Source organism: Schistocerca nitens, chromosome 6 (assembly GCF_023898315.1).
Source record: "Schistocerca nitens isolate TAMUIC-IGC-003100 chromosome 6, iqSchNite1.1, whole genome shotgun sequence".
Classification (NCBI taxonomy): domain Eukaryota; kingdom Metazoa; phylum Arthropoda; class Insecta; order Orthoptera; family Acrididae; genus Schistocerca; species Schistocerca nitens.
In genome coordinates this window covers 454,126,587-454,147,743 of record NC_064619.1, presented here as the reverse complement: position 1 = coordinate 454,147,743, position 21,157 = coordinate 454,126,587, and the positions used below count along the sequence as shown (strand labels likewise).

Sequence of the window (21,157 nt, the reverse complement as noted above, 5' to 3'; positions counted from 1 at the left end):
GTTTCTCGTGTTTCATTTCAAATTGAGTGATGAGGTAATTTCAGGTCTACTCTCAATTACATGAGACACTTCAGCATAATTTTAGACTGGCATTCAGTTTTGAATTCAATAAGTCCTGAGATCAAGATGGCAATAGGCCATCTCATTTCACGTTAGTGGCAATACTTGAATGAGATGGAAGTAACTCCTTCCAAGTCTGACAATTCTTTTGTGTGGGATTGAGAATTATCCTGCAGTTAAATTGTACTGGAAATGACAAAGAAGATTACTTTTTAATATGGTACTATGTAAAGGGTGTGTTTTTCAAATAAATATGTTCTTCATATTAAATAAACACAAGAAATGTTTAAAAAAAAGTTTATTATAACATGAAAGCCTATACTTTAATTGCTTTTCCACCTAACTTCTACCGATATCGCGATCGAAGCTCTAATTGCTCTTTCAGGTATAGAAATAAGGTGGTAACCTCTGAGCACTAGCCAGGGCAATACAGATGGTAGTCAAGTTATTCACAGCCATATTACACCATAAGATTTTTATGGTAATTCCTCTATCTTTTCAAGTTATGGAAGTTACCTTCCTTTTGGTAGACAAATGTGTATTTGCATAATTATTCATAAGCTTTTAGACTTTTTTACTGTTTAAATATCTTCCTTGTGATTTTTAAGAGTCTGGCAGTCTCATGTTACACAACTATAATAAAAATGAAACTATACAATTAAACAATTTAATTTTACTACACTGTGACAGTATATAGAGCTTTCCTTTCATGTATTACTGCATCTTTATCTTGAAGTGTCGTAACTTCCATGATATAGCAGTCTGTTTGGATTACGATCGCCATTACTGTGAAATTCTGGACTGTTGCTTCTAAATCCACTGTTCAGACAAACCTTGTGGTTTTTCTTAAATGTGGATTTCTTCAATTCTGTAGCTTCTCCTGTACTGGAAGCTGTAAACCTTTTATATACCTTCAATATATCTTCAACCTTTTATATATCTTCACACGCAAACACAACTCACACATACAACCTCAGTCTTGGACAACTGTGGTTTCAGTGAGTTGCGTTGCATTTGCATATGTGTGTGTGTGTTTTGTTGACAAAGGGCATTGGCCGAAAGCTGTAAGTGTGAAAACCTTTTTGTTGTGCCTATCTGCGACTCAGCATCTCAACTCTATGGTGAGTAGCAACTTTCCTTCTCGTAATATTGTTACATCCCATCCTGGATTTTCCATTGTTTGATTGTATATATCTTCAAACAATGAAAAATCCAGGATGGAATGTAACACTATTATGAAAAGAAAAGTTACCACCAGCATATAGCATAGATGCTGTGTCACAGATAGGCACAACAAAAAGACTGTCACAAATAAAGCTTTCGACCAGTAAGGCCGTCATCATAAATAGACCCCTCTCCACACACACACACACACACACACACACACACACACACACACACACACACACACACACACACACACACACACACACAAAACTGCAGTCTGAGGCAACTGAGTGTGGCTTCAGTTTCATAGTATTTTTATGTATCTTCAATTTTCCACCAATGATAGGAAGCCCTTCATCTGAATATGATTGTATTGGTCCTACAGTTACAATAAGTTAATACTGCATATGCAGTTCCCCAGATTTGTCATTCAAAAAATACGGGGTCACCTTATATTCGCAGATTATACAATTGCTATTGAGGTAAACGTTTTTACATTGTTTGTCTTACATTTACAGCTGAAGCCTTGGCTATTGAGGTTTCATACAAATTTATTTTGAACAGTCATAAAGGATAGGGCAAAGCAAACAATGCTTGCATTCAGATAGGCTCGCGATTTCAGAATGCGCCGAAGTGCTCGATACTGTCAACCTTGCTTAACCAGCCATGTGAAATTTGACTCATGGCAGTAGCGCAAAGGAGACACGAGAAACTATGTACTAGCGACTACAACAATCTAATAGTCTGCTTAAAAACTGACAATATTGTGAAACACTGGAGGAAATATCATTAAATTCTATCAACTTACAGACTTTCCTTGTATTTGAACTGTTTTTTAATAAAAGTTCTCATATGTATGGGTACCATATACGTACATTTAAGCTAGTTTTTAAGTAAAGGTAACATTCAAAGGTGAAAATCTTTTCATTTATAAACCATTATTTGATTCTGTGCCCAAGTCAATATTTTATTTGTCTATGAGAAACTATAATAATTTGCCACTCGGATTGCAAATGAGAAATTTGGTTGATGTTCATGTGTTAGAATACCATGGAAAAACATTGCCAGCTTTTCATCTGCTATGGAGCAAGCAACAATATTCAAATTAAATGAGAAAGAAAATTATTCCAGGATTAAATGTCTAAAAAATGAAATAAAGTACATTAAACTGACTGCAATTGTTATCGTAAAAATAAGTTACAACGGAAAGACCCATTTTGGAGATAGTATCATCAGACGTAACTAAACCTCAGGTTGGAGAATGGGACTGAATCGTGATTTCAATCTTTTATTTATGAATTAATTGCTGCTGTTACATATGACCTGCTCCCTAGAAGATACTCATATCCAAGTTTCACTGCTGCTCACGAACAGCACTACAGAACTTTGGATGGGGCACAGGAAACTAGCTTGGCTGTGAGCAAGCAGAAATTACGTCGTGTTGCCACCCATAGGAAAGTACATTGCGTACTTCGGCTTTTTATGAACATCTACTTTGTTTAAACTGCAATTTGCCTGAGTCTACTTGAATTTGAAATCAAACTGACTTTAAAATTGAACAAGTACTCAACAATAAAATACATTTCTGCAGGATGTGCGAAAAGTGTAGATTGGGGCCAGTGGTGTACTTATATGCTTGGTGCAGCAATATTGTCGACACTCACCAGGAAATATGACGGGAAGGATTGGGGGTGTGTCAGCTGCTGGTTCTACACAGCCAGTGAGAGAGTGGCAGGCAGACAATATTTTTGGAAGTATTTGTAACATTCTCACGTCATTATAGAAGCGAAATTCGCCATGTTTCCAGGGGAATATGTGTGAATGGATATGTGTGTGTGTGCGAGTGTATACCCGTCCTTTTTTCCCCCTAAGGTAAGTCTTTCCGCTCCCGGGATTGGAATGACTCCTTACCCTCTCCCTTAAAACCCACATCCTTTCGTCTTTCCCTCTCCTTCCCCTCTTTACTGATGAGGCAACAGTTTTTTGTGAAAGCTTGAATTTTGTGTGTGTGTTTGTGTTTGTTTGTGTGTCTATCGACCTGCCAGCGCTTTCGTTCGGTAAGTCACATCATCTTTGTTTTTAGATATATTTTTCCCACGTGGAATGTTTCCCTCTATTATATTGATTCTATTGAATTTGTATGATATGTACAAATTACAGCTTTGAACCATCTAACTGCTAAGCTTCCATGACACCATTCTAATTGTAATGGTAGGCACTGTTCCATGGCACGCCTGGCTTCTCCGAGCCGGTAGGTTGCATTATGGAATAACTGGTCAACCAGTGTATGTGACTCCCATACAGTTAACTATCCTAAACAAAATAACTTATAAAAAATACTTTCACTCTGATGATCATCGTTCATCAGTTAGGTAGATGTTCGGTAACACAGTGCTTTACCAAAGGTGATATTTTACACCACAAGCTTTCAATAATGTTATTTCATTTCATAGTAATTTTCAAATGAGTGAAGTTGTTTTCAGTTTGGATCATATTTTATTGGCTTCTATACCTGTAACCTGAAATTCTCAAATGTAACTTTCCAGGTACTGAAGTATCTGTGTACACCACCTGAACCACATAGAGGTGTTGAGTTTTTCACTGAATGCACAAGTTGTAACAAGCAGATACGAGGACCTGGCTGCTCATTGTGCAAGAGACTAAGTTTCCAATGTGTGATTTGCCGCATCTCAGTGCGAGGTAAGTTTTTTCATTTTATTGTATCCTACACTTTTGAAATGTTTGTTGTTACTCTGAGCTGGAGACCTTGCACTGTTTAGTCAAAAAATTCAGTTCTGGTTTGAAACTAATTAACGAACTTTTATTAGTTCACAGAGCAAAAGTAACATGGTTAGACTCAAAACAAAAAATAATGCAAAAGAGCAGATATATAAAACTGTCCATTGCAACAACACCAAAGATGGCATTGATACTAAATGAAATTTCCATCACCCCCACCAGAAACGGTGCCTCTCAGTATTTCAGCTTCGTAGTCCAAATCCTTGGATTAGTTGATAATGTCTGGTTCTTGGCAGTGGCTTTGTCATCATGTGTGCAAGCATTCCTCTCACTGAAATGTGCACCACCATGATTTCTCCTGAATCAGTTTTTCTTTGATGAAATGGTGTCTGGTGTCAATGTGTTTAGTGCGACCTTTGTATCCACTTGCCCTTGACATATCAATTGCACCTTTCTTGTCAAGAGAGCTACCATGGGTTTTTTTCTGCTGTTCCATGAAACTGCTGCACCTTGTGAGATAAACAAGAAACCAGTGGTCAATTTGTATCTCCAGTGTCCCCAGCCTAGTCAGCGTCAGTGTATCCTGTGATTCATGGCCCTCATTTTTAGAAAATTGTATTTTGAAATATTTAATTCCTTTTATATATTTAATTTCTTTTATATGTCATAGAATTCTGTTTACAGCTTGCCAGTGGGGTATTCTGGGGTTAGTATTAAACCAACTCACCATTTCAATTGCTTATGTTATATCTTGCCTAGCACTTAGCTTCTCTGTATGGGGCATTCTTTATGGCAATTTTTTCTCTCTCTGTCTTTTTGTGGTCATTTAGTGAGTTCATACTTGACTGTTATCCAGTGGCATGGATACTGGATCGGAATCTTCCGTGTTATATTTTTGTAAAATCAAATGCGTATAATAGGTCTGGTCCAGCCATGAAAGTCAATGTTTGCAACCTCGTTAGTCAGATTCCTAGACAACTGGCTGCATCTCCAAGGTCTTTTAGTTTAAAGTGTTCCTTTAACTTCTCTTTAAATGCAGTTTTTTGTTGCAAAAAATTAGCAAGTGATCTACATAAACTGCTACAATGAATATATCACTTCTTTCATTTTTGTAGTAAACACACGTGTCAGCTGTGGATGTACTGAAATTCAGACTTAGCACAGCTTTGTCCATTTTAATGTTCCAACAGCAACTTCCCTGTTAAGTCTATAGACTGCTTCCTTAATTCTTTTAATGCCTTCATCTTTAACTGACTTTGTCATGTAATGAACTGTAGGAATTTTAACATAAATTTCTTCTTTTAAGTCACCTTGCAAAAAAGTTGTCACTATGTCACAATGAGCAATGTCAAAATCATATTTGGCAACTAGATTAAATAAATAACAGTGAATTGTATCGTATCACTGGCGCATAAGCTCTGTCATAATCCAAACCTCTGACTTGGCAAGTCCCTTAACTTTCAGGCGAGTTTTAAGACAGATTATTTGTCCTTGTAAGTCTCTCTTTATCTTAAAGACCTGCTTGACATTGATATCTCTCTCTTTTTTTTTTTTTTTTTTTCCTCTGGAAGCAGGCTTGCTAATTCCCAAGTTTGATTTTCTGCTCGTGACTTTAATTCTTCCTGAATTGCTTCAATCCATTTCTGTGAGACCCTAGATTGCAATGCTTTTTCCAAAGTTGATGGTTCTGATTTGTGTGGATCTTTAGATTAGATTAGATTAGATTTACTTTCATTCCAATTGATCCGTAGTGAGGAGGTCCTCCAGGATGTGGAACATGTCAGAAAAACAACAATACATGACAAATATTTACAACTAAAACAAATAAGCTAATGTACCATTCCACAGGTTCCAAGTGGAATGATCGTCATTTTTTAATGAACACTAAGAGTCATTTTACAAATACTAATGCACTGAATTTAAATAAAAAAAGTTTTTTATTTATTTATAAGGTAATAAGTATGTAATACAACTACTGTAATACTTATTTACAATGAACACATTACTGCACTGGAATGGTGCAGAAGTTAGATTATACTTATACTTACACACACACACACACACACACACACACACACAAATTTTCAATGAACACATTACTGCACTGAAATTGTGCAGAAGTTATGTTGTACTTATATACAGATCAGTTGGTTTTACTAAGAAATTCATCAATGGAGTAGAAGGAGTTGGCCACCAATAAATCCTTTAGGCTTCTCTTAAACTGAATTTCATTGGTTGTTAAGCTTTTTATGGCTGCTGGCAAGTTATTGAAAATGTGTGTTCCTGAATAATGCACACCTTTTTGTACAAGACTAAGTGACTTTAAATCCTTGTGAAGATTATTCTTATTTCTAGTATTGATTCCATGAATTGAGCTGTTGGTTTGAAAAAGTGATATATTTTTAATGACAAATTTCATTAAGGAATAAATATATTGGGAAGCAGTAGTTAGTATCCCTAGTTAGTACGATAGGACACGCATTCATCCATATTCTTCAGTCTTGCTTTTTGGGAAGATTTTCTGAGTACTTATTTTGGTGGTTCATAGTCTTTGCTTATTTTGACTGAGTCTGATTCTTCTGAAATGGTGTTATCTGCTGTGGCAGCCCTTGAATTGTCTTCTGCCTCAACTGAGCCTAATTCTTCTGAAACACTACTATTTGGCATGGTGTCCCTTGAATTGTTATGTGCCTCAATGTTCTTCTCCGTAGTTGTGAACAGAATAAATATCTTGTTTGTTTCCTGCAAATGATCAGGATCAGATATTCCTGGCTCGTCATTTCTCTTGTGAATTGTTTCTTCTTTAAAAATTACATTTCTTGCATTTATAAGTCTTTGATGAACAGGATTGAACAACCGATATGCCTTACTGTCTTCGCAGTATCCAAAAAGTATGCACTGGACACAGTTCTTGTCCCATTTGTGCCAATTGGCTTTTCGTGTGTGAACATACACCTTACTGTTGAATAATCTCAGATGTCAGGTTTCTTCCCTGAGAGAGCTTCCTCTGGTGTGATATTGTTCAGAGCTTTTGTTGGGTGTCTATTAATAGGATAAACTGTGGTGAAGACTGCTTCTCCCAAAAATTTTGTATGTAATTTCACATCAGATTACATACATCTTACCTTCCACATGATCGTTCTATTGTATTATTCTGCTACACCATTTTGTTCTGGAGTGTGGGTAAGTGTGGTCACCCCTTAAGAATTCCATCAACCATTCGTTTACATATTCCTTTCCATTATCAGCTCATAATATACAAAGTTTTTCACCTGTCTGATTTTCTACAAATTTCTTAAAATTGCGAATAATATCAGATACTTGGGATTTATTACTCTCGAAAAAACATCAATCAGAGTTAGAAAATATTTAGCTCCCTCAACTGATGTGGTTTGCATTGGACCACACAAATCTGAATGTACCAACCCCAAAATCCTTTGAGCTCTAAAAGTGTAATGTGGGAAGAAAAATATAGTGTAATAACTTCAAGTTGAACAAATATATTTCAAGGAAGACACAGTACATGAAAGTCACTGATCAAGGAAACAGAGTAAGACGTGTGTACACTTTAACAGTCAAATCATAACTGAGTCCAAGTCTAGCGGCCATCGGCTGGCTGGCCGCTTAGGTTGCGCTGCTGCTGCATGGCTGGCAGACAGCGCCGTATTTAGAGGATGCGCATAACTGCGTGGTGGCACTTTGAAAGATCGGCGAGTCACAACACTTTTCCCCCCGTTGAATTTTTTGCACAGGTCTTGATGGAGGCGGCCTGTAGATTGCTAACATCCATAGGTGTTGTTTGACTGGCCGTAAAGTATCGAGGAGGAGGCTTCCCGTACGGACGGAAGTGTCCCCGATGATAACGGATCAAGATGACAGGAGACATGGGGGTCGAATCTGCTTGGGCCCCATGCACCAATCTGCCTGTTGCGGCAAGTCCGGTTGTTATAACAGGAGACATGGGCGATGTGTCCGCGTCCGTAGGAGAAATAGGCAAGTAGAGTTGCTCCGACAGATGATGGTCATCTGGTTCCTGCATGCGCATGTCTCCTGGTGGCGTCAGTTCTTGTGCTGGCACCGATATGATGGTGAGAGGACTGCGTTGTGAGTAATGAGAGATTCCAGTATCCCGAGCGTCAGGTAGAACCGAAGGTGGTGTAGTGGCATCCGTAACAGACGTTGCCAGCACACGAGGCCGAAGCTGGTCCGAATGACGCACTCTGAGCCTTAAATGTGTGGACCAGTCGTTCAGCCTCACCATTTGACTGTGGATGGATCGGAGGGGCCGTGACATGCATGACGCTGTGACGGGCACAAAAATCCGCAAAATTGGAAGAGGCAAATTGCGGACCATTATCACTAACAAGAGTAGAGGGAAGGCCTTCCAAAGAGAAAATGCGAGCTAGCGCATTGGTGGTTGCCGCGGTGGTAGGCGACGTGCAACAGACATTGAAAGGAAAGTTAGAGTAGGCTTCAATAACGAGAAGCCAATAAGTACCTAAAAAAGGTCCCGTGAAGTCAGCATGAATATGCTCCCAGGGCTTCTCAGGCAAAGGCCACAGTGACAAAGATGACTTCGGGGCGGCGGCCTGTGACACACAAGGACCGCAGGCAGCGACCATGTGTGCGATTTCAGAGTCGATGCTGGGCCAGTACATATTACAAGGTGCCAGAGATTTTGTGCAAGAGACACTCCATAGCCCTTGCTGAAGGAGGCGCAAGACCGAAGCACGCAAAGACGCAGGTACCACAACACGTGGCAATGCATTTTTGGTGGAAAGGAGGATAACACCATCCCTAGCCGTGAGGCGGTAACGCAAAGTGTAGTAGTTCTGCAATGGATCAGAAGTCTTAGGGGACGGACAATCTGGCCAACCCTTCTGAATACAGTGTAAAACCCGGGAGAGGGTAGGGTCAGAACCCGTACCAGCCGCCAGCCAGTCCCCGGTGATGGGGAACCCGTCCACAACCCACTGCTCGGCAGCAACCAGGTGGAAACACAAAAGTTTGTCCCTATCGAATGCCAGATCAGGACCCATGGGAAGGCGAGACAGTGCATCAGCATTCGCATGTTGAGCTGTCGGCTGGAAATGAATCTCATAATTGAAACGAGACAAGTAAAGAGCCCAACACTGGAGGCGGTATGCAGCCTTGTCGAGAAGTGATGTTGATGGATGAAACAAGGAAACAAGTGGTTTGTGATCTGTAACAAGGTGAAATTTGGATCCATAGAGAAAAACACCAAACTCACGAAGAGCATAAATAATGGCCAAAGCTTCTTTTTCAATTTGAGAATACTTTTGTTGGGCATCCGTGAGCGTTTTGGAGGCATAAGCAATGGGTTGTTCAGAACTGTCAGAAAAACAGTGCGCACGGACTGCACAGACTTCGTATTGAGAGGCGTCCATGGCAAGAACAAGATGTTGGCCAGGTCGATAAGTAGCCAGGCACGGGGCCTGTTTCAGCATAGTCTTCAGTTTCTGGAAAGCCGCATCGCATGATGCGGACCAGTGAAAAGTCACGTTTTTATGCAACAGGCGATGCAACAGCTGAGCCACCGAAGCAGCAGATGGTAAAAACTTGTGATAGTATGCTGTTTTCCCCAAGAAGGCCTGCAGTTCCTCAACAGATGTAGGGCGAGGAAGGGCATCAATCGCAACGACAATTTGCTGAAGTGGGCGAACACCATCCTGAGAGAGTTGAAACCCCAAGTACGTGATAGATGCCTGAAAAAATTTTGATTTCTGAAGGTTACACTTAAGACCGGCAGTCTGTAAGACATGAAAAAGTGTGCGGAGATTGTGAAGATGTTAGTTTGTGGTGGAGCCAGTGACAACAATGTTATCCTGGTAATTTATACACCCAGGGACAATTGTTCCAAGAATCGCTGAAAGAGAGCAGGGGCGCTGGCAACCCTGAATGGCAATCGTTTGTATTGATAGAGGCCGAAAGGCGTGTTAAGGACCAGAAACTACCAGGAAGCAGTGTCAAGAGGAAGTTGATGATTATCTTCTGACTGGTCAAGTTTAGAAAAATACTGGCCTACAGCAAGTTTAGTGAACAACTCTTCAGGTCGAGGCATAGGGTAAGTGTCGATAAGGCATTGAGCATTTACATAGATGAATATCACCATTTGGCTTAGCAACGACAACGGCAGGAGAGGACCACTCACTGGAAGTGACAGGAAGCATGACCCCTGAAGCAGTGAGACGATCCACCTCCCGTTTGACCTGATCATGAAGGGCCACAGGAATGGGCCAAGCCCGAAAAAACTTAGGCCGAGCAGTGGGTTTGATTGTGATATGACCTTCAAAGTCGTTTGCACGGCCTAACCCAGGAGAAAAAAGGGACGAAAATGTTGTCAACAAGGAATCCAATTGAGCATAAGGAATAGCATCAGAGACGATATTGACAGAGTCATCTATGGAGAACCCAAAAACACGAAAGGCATTGAAACCAAAAAGATTCTCCGCGTTACTATGGTCGACCACAAATATGGGAACAGTATGAACGACAGATTTGTAAGATACCTCAGCATCAAATTGTCCCAAGAGAGAAATCTTCTGTCCGTAATTGCCTAGTGACAGGTGACAGGATTGGAGAACCCAACTGAGGATATGTCTGAGAATTTATGATAGTGGCAGCAGAACCAGTATCCTCCTGCATGCGAACATCTCGACCAAGTATTTGGACAGCGAGGAATAACTTCCCGGAAAGGGAAGAAGTACAATTGACAGACAACACAGAATCAGAATCAGCGTCATGTTCATGAACATCATCTATGCGGTCGGATTTGCAAAAGGATGACACATGACCCCCCCTTTTTTTTTTTTTTGCATTTGTGACACACGGCCCAACGTTTTGGACTATCTTCTCATGAATGTTTCATAAAACACCGCGGACATGAAGGAAGTTGCCATGGGTTTTGCTGCAGTTTCTTAGAGGTTTGTTTACGGTTAGGCCGAGGCTGCACTTGAAAGTGTACTGTGGCCACGTCGGCCGGCGGGGACACGCCACACGCTTCGTCAACATCGCACAGAGGTTGTATTTCCTCGACGTTGCCCCATGTCTCTATTTGCGCTCCAGCGGTGCAAGAAATTTCAAAAGACTGAGCGATGGATAGGACTTCATCTAGAGTCGGATTTGCCAACTGAAGGGCACGTTGCCTAACTTCTTTGTTGGGCGCCGATCGGATAATAGCATCCTGTACCATGGAATCGGCGTAGGCTTCTTTGTGAACTTCAGTAACAAATTGACACTTTCTACTGAGGCCATGAAATTCAGCAGCCCAAGCATGATAGGATTGATTCGGTTGTTTTTGACAACGATAAAAGGCAACACGAGAGGCTACCACATTCGTTTGCTTTTGTAAATAGACGGACAGAAGTGAGCACATTTCAGCAAAGGACAAAGACGCAGGATCTTTCAAAGGAGCCAGTTGCGACAACAACCGATACATTTGAGGTGAAATCCATGAATGGAACAGAGACTTACATGTTTGTTCGTCTGCGACATGAAATGCCAAGAAGTGCTGTCGAAGACGTTTTTAGTAATCAGACCAGTCTTCCGCCGTCTCGTCGTAAGGAGGAAAAGTAGGTAGAGACGACGACGAGAGATGCCCCGCATTTGATGCCGCGACAAAATCACGAATCGCATTTGTGAGAAGCGTTTGTTGTTCTATGAGACCTTGCAATAGTTGCTCTAAAGTAGCCATGGAAACATGTGGGTCAACAATGGAAAAGAAAAATCCCATCCTCGTTGCCAATTGTAATAACTTCAAGTTGAACAAATATATTTCAAGGAAGACGAAATACATAGAAGTCACAGATCAAGTAAACAGAGTAAGACGTGTGTACACTTTTACATTCAAATCATAACTGAGTCCAAGTCTAGCAGCCGCTGGCTGGCTGGCCGCTTAGGTGGCGCTGCTGCTGCATGGCTGGCAGACAGCGCCGCATGTAGAGGACGCGTGTAACTGCGCGGCGGCACTTTGAAAGATTGGTGAGCCACAACATATAGTTTGTGTACGTTCTAGGCACATAATGCACGGAGTGCTGATGGCTCTTTTGTATATGATGCCATTAACCAAACCTTTTCGTAATTCCTCCATCGCATCTGAGTGTAGATCCCTAATTTTGTGTGCCGTAGATTTGCACCATTAGACAAGGAAGCAGACATTGCTTCAACACTGTTGATACATTCCGTTGATTAACAATACTGTAGCTACCAATTTCTTCTCTGCATCACGAATTCGACAGCCTCTATCATCAAAGAAGATCAAGTGGTCCTGTTTCACTATTTTTCTGACGGAAAGTAAATTTGTACTTAACTGAGGGACATAGAACACAGCACATCTGTCACCCTAATGTTTGTCATCTCTCTGCCTGCTTTTGGATCCTGTTCCTTTAGTGGGTACATTTTAATCATTAGCCATCACCACTTGTGAATTGGGCACTGTTGCTGTGAAATTCAGATCACATGGGTACTTTGACGTATGTGCTGACGCACCAGAATCCATGTACCAGTCTTTGTGTATAGCTTTAGCTGATGCTGATGTCATTAATAATGTCGTATAACTATTTTCTTTCAAGGCAGATTTTCCACTTGCCTCATTTTTACTGTTACATCTCTTTGCTGTGTGTATATGTTTGTTGCAGTTGTAATACCTCGGACCTCTGGGAATTAATATGGGTTGCTGTTGTCTTTTTTTGCATGAAGATCTGCGCCATTAAAACTTGAATTGCCATGTGCCTCATCCTTCACTTCCTGTAGTAATTTGTTTTTAATAGAATCACCCGTTAACGCCTTATTGGAATTCTCTAAAGCCATCAGCATTGATTTGTACTCATTAGGCAGCCCTGCTAACAGAATACATCTTACCCATTTGCCTTGAAATTCAAAGCTTAGACCATTTAATTTGTTTGACATTGTAATTATTCTCTACACATGCTCTTCCACAGCTGAACAGTTCTACAATCTTGTAGTTAAAAATGTTCTCGACAATCTATTCTTCGATAAAGCCCTGAGTCTTCATAAATTTGTTTTAACTTATCCCATGCTTCTTTCGCAGTTGAGATGTTCTGTAGGTTCCCTGGTAAGATTATTTTAGGCTTTGCAGTACATATCTTAACTTTGTTTCTGATCTCGCCTATTATGGACTGCCACAATTGTTCATTTTGTAAATAAATTTTCATTGCAAAGTGGCATGCATTATAGTTTTCTCTTCCTTTTAGTTTTTCAATTAATGGCGACGGGTTAGCCGTGCTCGAACTCGTGGTGTCAGCATTCTGTATTTGTGTCTCGAATTTTTCTTGATGCAATAGAGACACGTGTAGTTTTTGCTTGCTTCAAATAAACCATAGTTTTCCATAATATCACCAAACTAAGTGGTCTGGACCCGTAACCTTTTGTGGTTCGAGTTTTAAATGAAAATGCATTTCCGGTTTGATACTAAATAACAAACTTTTATTAGTTCACAGAAGGAAAGTAACACGATTAGACTCAAAATGAAAAATAACGCAAAATGGCACATACGTAAATGCATCCTTAACGATAACACTGAAGATGAATGTTCTAGCAGAGACATTGATTCATTGATTCTAAAGAAATTTGCAACAGTTTTGAGGTTCTATAGGCAACGTGATCTTTATATACACTGCTGGAAAAAAAGAATCCAACACTGTCAAGGACTTTATTGAGTGACACCACTGTATAATGTGTGCATACTGAAAGGGTTGTGTCTTAGTGATTTATTTGTCACATTCATCGGCAATCAGATGGCACTCACATGACCTGTCTTTCTGACCTCTGAACAAATTCAGCCATTTGAATGAGGTCACAATGTGGGCCTGTGCAAAGCTGGATGGACAGGTCAGTGGATTGCTGCATATGTTGGGCACAGTGTATCTGTGTTGTGTTGCTGCTTTCAGCAGTGGTCTGTGGAATGTTGCTGCACTTGAAAACCACGTTTTGAATGTCCGAGTATTACAGACATTGATCAAGACCAGCACATTGTGCAAACAGTGATGTAACATGTAATCTAGGGAAGAAATCTGGACACATGTTGCAGATGCTGTGTCACCAAGGATCATTGGGATCTGTCTGCCTGCAGCAGGGTTAAGATCACGTGTACCTCTCGCCAGGCTACCGCAGACACCACGACACCGCCAAGCACAGCCACTCTGGTGTCGTGAAAGAGTCGACTGAAGAGTGGAATGGCACACTCTTGTCTTCAGTGATAAGAGTAGATTCTGTCTACATGTGTGTGATGGATGTACACATGTGTGGTGTAGATTTGATGAGCAGCCTATTCCCGACTGCATTCCTCCACGACACACAGGTCCCAGACTGACAGACCGAGCTTGATAATGTGGGGCCCATCAGTTATAACTTGCACTCACGTAAGGTGTTTCTGCTGGTTTAATTAACCAGTGCCTCTTCACTGCACAGGCTGTTATCCCCTTGCTACTGCCATTTCTTTGACAGGAAGATGATGTGCTTTCATATATCCACATACAGTTGCTGGGACGCAACATTCTCTTTTCTCATTCTCCAGAGCCTGCAAGAACCGTTACGAAATTGCGACACTAGATGCGAGGTGCTTGGGGCAGTCTTGCACAGAATGCCACTTGGGACCTTTGAGAGTTTTTACATGTGAGAATAAATGCTTATGTTGCTGCTAGCAACTTTATGTGAACTCACATTGTCCTACTGAAAAAGTAAAGCACATCGCCACGAAAGATAATTAAAGGTGACTGTTTGGGTACCCTTTACTGTGACGTGTGTTTCATTTCAGAATTTGTTATCATACACTCTTACAATAATGAACAATCTGTCACATCACATGTCAATAAAATATTCTTGTCCTTGAGGATGCTGCATTCTTTTTTCCTGGCAGTGAAATTAGTCTGTAGGATTTTATTCACACAGTCATTTAGTAATTCATACATCGTGCCCTTTAAATTCCACTGGGCAAGGGAGCCATCAGGAACTTGAAGTGAGTCAAGCTATACATTAAAATGTAAAAACAGCCATTCTAGGCAGCTACTGTAAACATATTATCAACAAATAATGGCTAGTGCTAATATACTCACACTGATATATACAATAATTATTTAATAAATGTACATGTATATTAGGAGAAAAGTAGTTACCTTGAGAAAGTTGCTGTTTCTCCTCTTATGCTACTTGGTTGCTGGTTTAATGTAATTGTTCAAGCTAAGTTTTTATATTATGTATTTCACACAGAATACTATCAGGTGTCCGTATGCTGACAAAGTCAAAACTTGTTTAATATGAACACTACAACTGTGCAGAACTTAAATGCCTAAGTCAGAATATTGTGATAAATTATACGAATGGCTAATGATATCAGTCTGAACCCTAAATAAATATGTTGAGCCTATATGGAAATTACCTCACACAGGCTCCTCAAGACTAGTTATTGCAAAGTAAACAAAGATATTACATTTGGTTTGTTACATGACATTGCAGCAGTTTGCAAAAATTTTTAATCTAGAAATGATATTTGGAATACAAACATATTTTGTAGAGAATGAATGACTGTGTAATCTTAAATACAATTTCTATAAAGGATTTGTAGTACTTTGTGTATTGCCAAAAGCAATGGTAATTAGTAAAAGAAGCTACTTTGATTTCATAGGATATTAAAATTTTCTGAGATAAAGCAAAAATGGAAGACAGTGGATTCCAAAAATATAACAGAAAATGAAATATAAAAAGATAAATGAAGTGTCATTAAAAATTACCAAACGGCATAATAACCCAAGAACTCCTTTTTATTACATAAGATATGAAAATTTCAAAGAAACAGCATGTAACTGCTCTCATATGGCTCATTTGTCACAGATGGATTGTCATCTACTACTAAACAGGCACCACAAAGGTACAGATTCATTTCAGTGGAAAGTTCTTGTGAAAGTCATCTATGAAGAATGTCATTTTATCTGGTGACGACACAGGAGGACTAAATGAGAGAACTGATGGTTGGTGATTGGTGACCACGTGGAATTTTGTACCATAGAGAAAAACATGGAATTTCTTCCAGCATATACAAAGGCAAAAGCTTCCTTTTCTATCAAGAGTACCTAGTTTGAACAGGAGTCAGCGTTTTGAGGCTGCTCAGAGCTGTCGAGATATCTATGAGGCAATACCGCCCCCAACCCTTACTCTGAAACATCCGTCACAAGGACCAAGTGGAATCCTGGTTGGTACGTCACTAAGCAGGGTGCAGACTGCAACATGGTCTTAAGGGTGGAAAATGAGGTTTCACAAGCAGGTAACCAACAAAACCAAGTCCTTTTGTGCAGCAACGCATGTAACGGCTGCACATTTGTCGTTGCCCCAAGCAAAAATTTGTGTTAGTAGGTAACTTTGTTTAGAAAAACCTGAAGTTCTTTGACTGACATAGTGTGTGGAAGTGATACAATAGTAGAGACTGCTGATGCAGGGGTTTGAGATCCCCATGATAAACTTCAAACCCAAGATAAACTATAGGAGGTTACAAAAATTGACATTTTTTTTTAAATTTACAATTCAACCCAGTGACCTGGAGGGCAGATAAAAAAAGAATACAGAGATTTTGTAAATTTTCCTCAGTGCAGCTGACGCAGACACTATTATTTGTTCCAAAAAAGTTGAAAAATAGTGGGAACGATGGATACTGCAGAAGGCAATCACAAGTATTGGTGCAGTTAAAAACGGTTATTGACAACTAACATACACTATGACTCTGAATCTAAAGGGAGTTGTGAATAGGCATCCAACAAGTCAATTTTTTAGAAGTATTGACTACCTGATAATTTTGCAAAGAGTTCATCTGGACATGATATCGGATATGTATGCGCTATAGATTATGGATTCACAGAAATTTTAAAATTACCACAGATGCATAACCGGCCCAACAGCTTCTTTATTATAACTAAGAGGGTGGACCACTCACATTATGCAATAGACCAAACAGTGCTGGATTCCGTGAGGTGATTTAATTCATCTTTGACTTGTTTCCCGAGTGCCACTGGAACTAGACAAGCCCAGAAAAAAGAGGCCGAGCTGAAGGTTTCATGATAATGTTCATTTTAAAATTGCTGACACACCCCAATCCAGAAGATAATAAAGAGGAAATCCCAAAACATAACGCATCTAGCTCTGTACTCGGTCTTGTTCAGGCACTAAATTCACTTCATCTGAAATGGTAAAACCAAATAATTTAAAAGCATCTGATCCAAAAAGATTCTCCATGTGTGTGTTATCTCCAACAAGAAAGTTAAGTGATCAAACTACTAACTTGTAGGCCACTGGGGTGGAGAATTGGCCAAGAAGAAGAATACTCTCTTCATTGTAATGTACTAATTTTCATGATACAGGGAGAAGCAGTGGGGAGCCCATGTCCATGTACGTTTGTGAGTTTAACAAGGTTACCGCAGCAGCTCCTGTATCCACTTGCATGTGCAGAACTTAACGAAAATCTGTAACATCAATGAAAAGCTTGCTTGGCGCAATGGAAATAGCCAATATAATGTTTACTTCCATGTCCCCATCAGGATTGTTGTGCTGAATTTTTGCAGTACAAACGGAAACAGTGTGACCTTTTTTGTTGCAGTTGTGATAGCCCAGCGTTTTGGGCAGTATGGGTACTCGTGGTTAATGAAACAGTAAGGGCCGGACCGGAGCGTGGAACACATTGTTGCTGTTTACTGGCCCGTTTACTTTGTTGGTGCAGTTGCTGCTGGGAGCGAGACCAGCCGCCTTGATGCTGTGATCATGTGCAGATCACCATGACCATGTCTTCTCCATGCATACTATCTGAAGCTTGTTGTGGAGGAGAGGGTGGGATTGCTGATATAACACATAGTGACTCAATTTGGTTACCCGCAGATTTTGACGCCTTGAACAATTGTGCAGTAGCTGAAACCTCAGAAAGGGATGGATTTTCACACTCTCGCACCTCACAATCCGGATCCAAATGAATAACAGCACCTCTCACCATCTGATCTGCATACGGCTCTTATTGCACATTGTACACAAAATGACGACGACGATGTAACCCATGGAGTTTAGCTGCCCATGCTCAACAGGATTGATGTGGTTGCTTCCTACAGTGGTAAAACTCACCCTGGGATGTAATAACATGGTGGCATTTACAAAAGTATTTTGAAAGGAGTTCACACATTTGGCCAAACATTAAAGAAGACAGATCCTGCAAAAGGGTGAGCTGCCATAGGACGTGACACATTCTTGGCAATAGGGAAGGAACAAGGTACGACATAAAATAGCATCAGTAACTCCAAAAGCTTGAAAGTGTTGTCGCAGGTGTTTCTTGTATGTGGCCCGTTCCTCAATGGATCCGTTGTATGTAGAAAATGGAAGTGGATGAACCATGGTGGCCGCAGAGGGCAAAGCAGAAGGTGATACAGATTGAGGAGCATGCTGACTAGATGAAACAGAAGCCAATGATTGAAGTACCTGAGTTTCATTGTCCAGCACTTGTGATTGGTGGTGCAGTGCTGCGGCAAATGATTCTTGCTCTTCAACCAGGTGTCCTCCATAATACCATCAGCCATTGGAAAAGTAGCAATTTGCGCCAATCATGTTTTAATTAGGTATAAGTACAACACGACCAGTAGACTGAACACAACTTTTTTTCACTGAGGTATTAACAACTTGAGCACAGTATTTAAGTACCATTAGGGAAGAACCAATTAAGTATGCAAAGAGCTGTAGCAACTTGCTTAGTTTTTGTAGCTTTAAATCGACTGGGGCCTGTGGTGGGCTCTGATGGTGATTTCTCTCTCTCTCTCTCTCTCTCTCTCTCTCTCTCTCTCTCTCTCTCACTCACACACACACACACACACACACACACACACACATTCACAAAAATACAAATCTGAGGCGCCCTCTGCAGAAGACATAGCACTGCCACAAGCATGACCTTTTGAAGGTATGTGCACGCGTCACTACAGTCATCATTTTGTAGTGTCCATGCTGTAACACCTCTCCCCCACCTCCTTGTTTTTTCTCCTCATATTCCCCCACTGCCTCCCCCTTCATTTCCTAGGCCTAGAAACTGCAATTTCCAGTTAGCAGTGCTCAAGTTATTTATATGCACTTTCGCCCCCTACTTCCCAGACCACTCACATTTTTCAAGACATAGGTCGTGTTTTATGTGTCGTGGGGATACTGGATAATAGCATGTGAGGGGGAGGGCTGATTATGTACTGATATCATATATACAGTAATCTCTCTCTCTCTCTAATCGTTTAGTCGGTTCCGACTCTTCGTGACCCCATGAACCAAATCACGCCACTTTTTCCTGTCTTGCACTTTCTCCCATAGACCTTCCAGGTTGGAACACATTGCTTCTGTGATGCCATTGATCCATCTCATCCTCTGACGTCCTCTTCTTCTAGCTCCTTCAATCTTCCCCAGCATTAATGTTTTTTCCAGCGAGGCATGCCTTCGCATTGTGTGTCCAAAGTAGGTCAGCTTTTGTTTTAACATTAGACCTTCCAGGGAGAAATCTAGTTTAATTTGCTCCAATATTGATCTGTTGGTTCTCTTTGCAGTCCATGGAACTCTAAGAAGTTTCCTCCAACACCACAATTCGAAGGAGTCAATTCTTCGCCGTTCGGCCTTTCTAATGGTCCAGGTCTCACATCCATACATCACAACTGGAAAGACCATAGCCCTCACAATACGGATCTTTGTTGCTAGTGTTATATCTCTGGACTTTATAGCCTTGTCAAGGTTTGACATCGCCTGTCTACCGAGCAACAGGCGTCTCCGGATTTCATGGCTGCAGTCGCTGTCAGCAGAGATCTGGGAACCGAGATAACTGAATGTGGTCACTACCTCCATGGTTTCTCCTGCTATATCCCACGAATTGGCAGGTGTAGTTGCCATAATTTTCGTTTTCTTCACATTCAGCATTAGACCGGCCTTTTCACTTTCGTCTTTCACCTTCAGTAAGAGTGTTCTCAATTCTTCTTCACTTTCTGCCAACAGGATCGTATCATCCGCGTACCTGAGGTTGTTTACATTTATTCCAGCTATTTTAATTCCTGTTTCTCCTTCATCTAGCCTTGCATTCCTCATGACCCCTTTCTGAATCTTTATCCATTTCGTTGTTCCATACATAGTTCTCACCGTGGCTTCTTGGTCAAGGTATAAACTCCGTATCAGATGAATGAGGTGATCTGGTACACCCATGTTTTTCAGTACGCTCCATAATTTGTTGTGATCGACACAGTCAAAGGCTTTGACGTAGTCAATAAAGCAGAGGTACACATCTTTCTGGAATTCTCTCGCTTTTTCCATAATCCACCGAATGTTAGCAATTTGATCTCTAGTTCCTCTTCCTTTCCTAAATCCAGCTTGTTCTTCTGGTAGCTCTCGATCTAGATATTGGCAAAGTCTATTTTGTAAGATTTTCAACATAACTTTGCTAGCATGTGAAATAAGTGCGATTGTTCGGTAATCTGAGCATTCTTTAGAACTTTTCTTCTTGGGAATGGGGATGAATACTGATCTTTTCCAGTCTTCTGGCCACTGCTGCGTGATCCATATTTTTTGACATATTGAGTGCAGCACTTTCACTGCATCCTTTCCAGTGACTTTAAGCAATTCTGCTGGTATTTCATCATGTCCACTAGCTTTGTTATCAGCCATATTTTCAAGGGCCCACTGGATTTCGCTCTCCAAAATATCTGGCTCTAGTTCTAAATTAACATTAACATCAGCAGTAGGAGCCCTGTCATGATGCAGTTCTTTCTTGTATAGGTCTTCTACATATTCTGCCCATCTTTCCTTAACATCCTCTGCCTCACTCAGATCTTTCCCATTTCTATCTTTTATCATTCCAATTTTTGCCTGGAATTTTCCTTTAATTTCTCTAATTTTCTTATAAAGATCTCTTGTCTTCCCCATTACATTACTATCTTCAACTTCCTTGCACTGTTCATTAAAGAATATATTTTTATCTCTTCTAGCTAATTTCTGAAAATCTTTATTTAATTCAAACATAGCTGATCTATCTCCCTTGATTTTTGCTTTCCTTTGTTCTTCTGCAACTTGCAGTGCCTCAACTGATAGCCATCTAGCCTTCTTACTGTTCCTTTTCTTGGGAATGTGTTTCTCTGCGGCCTCCTTGACAGTATTAGCTACTTCTGTCCAC

The 21,157-nt window shown here is 40.5% G+C and overlaps 1 protein-coding gene across 3 annotated transcripts in view; it reads left to right on the top strand.

Annotated features, from left to right (window-relative positions):
* Nucleotides 1-21,157, top strand: part of LOC126262522 (GATOR complex protein WDR59) — a 299,723-nt gene that overhangs the window by 269,216 nt on the left and 9,350 nt on the right. For all 3 annotated transcript variants that reach the window (XM_049959194.1, XM_049959192.1, XM_049959195.1), the window contains one exon: nucleotides 3,774-3,927. In XM_049959194.1, the coding sequence (XP_049815151.1) occupies nucleotides 3,774-3,927 (154 nt within the window). The remainder of the gene's footprint in view (nucleotides 1-3,773; nucleotides 3,928-21,157) is intronic.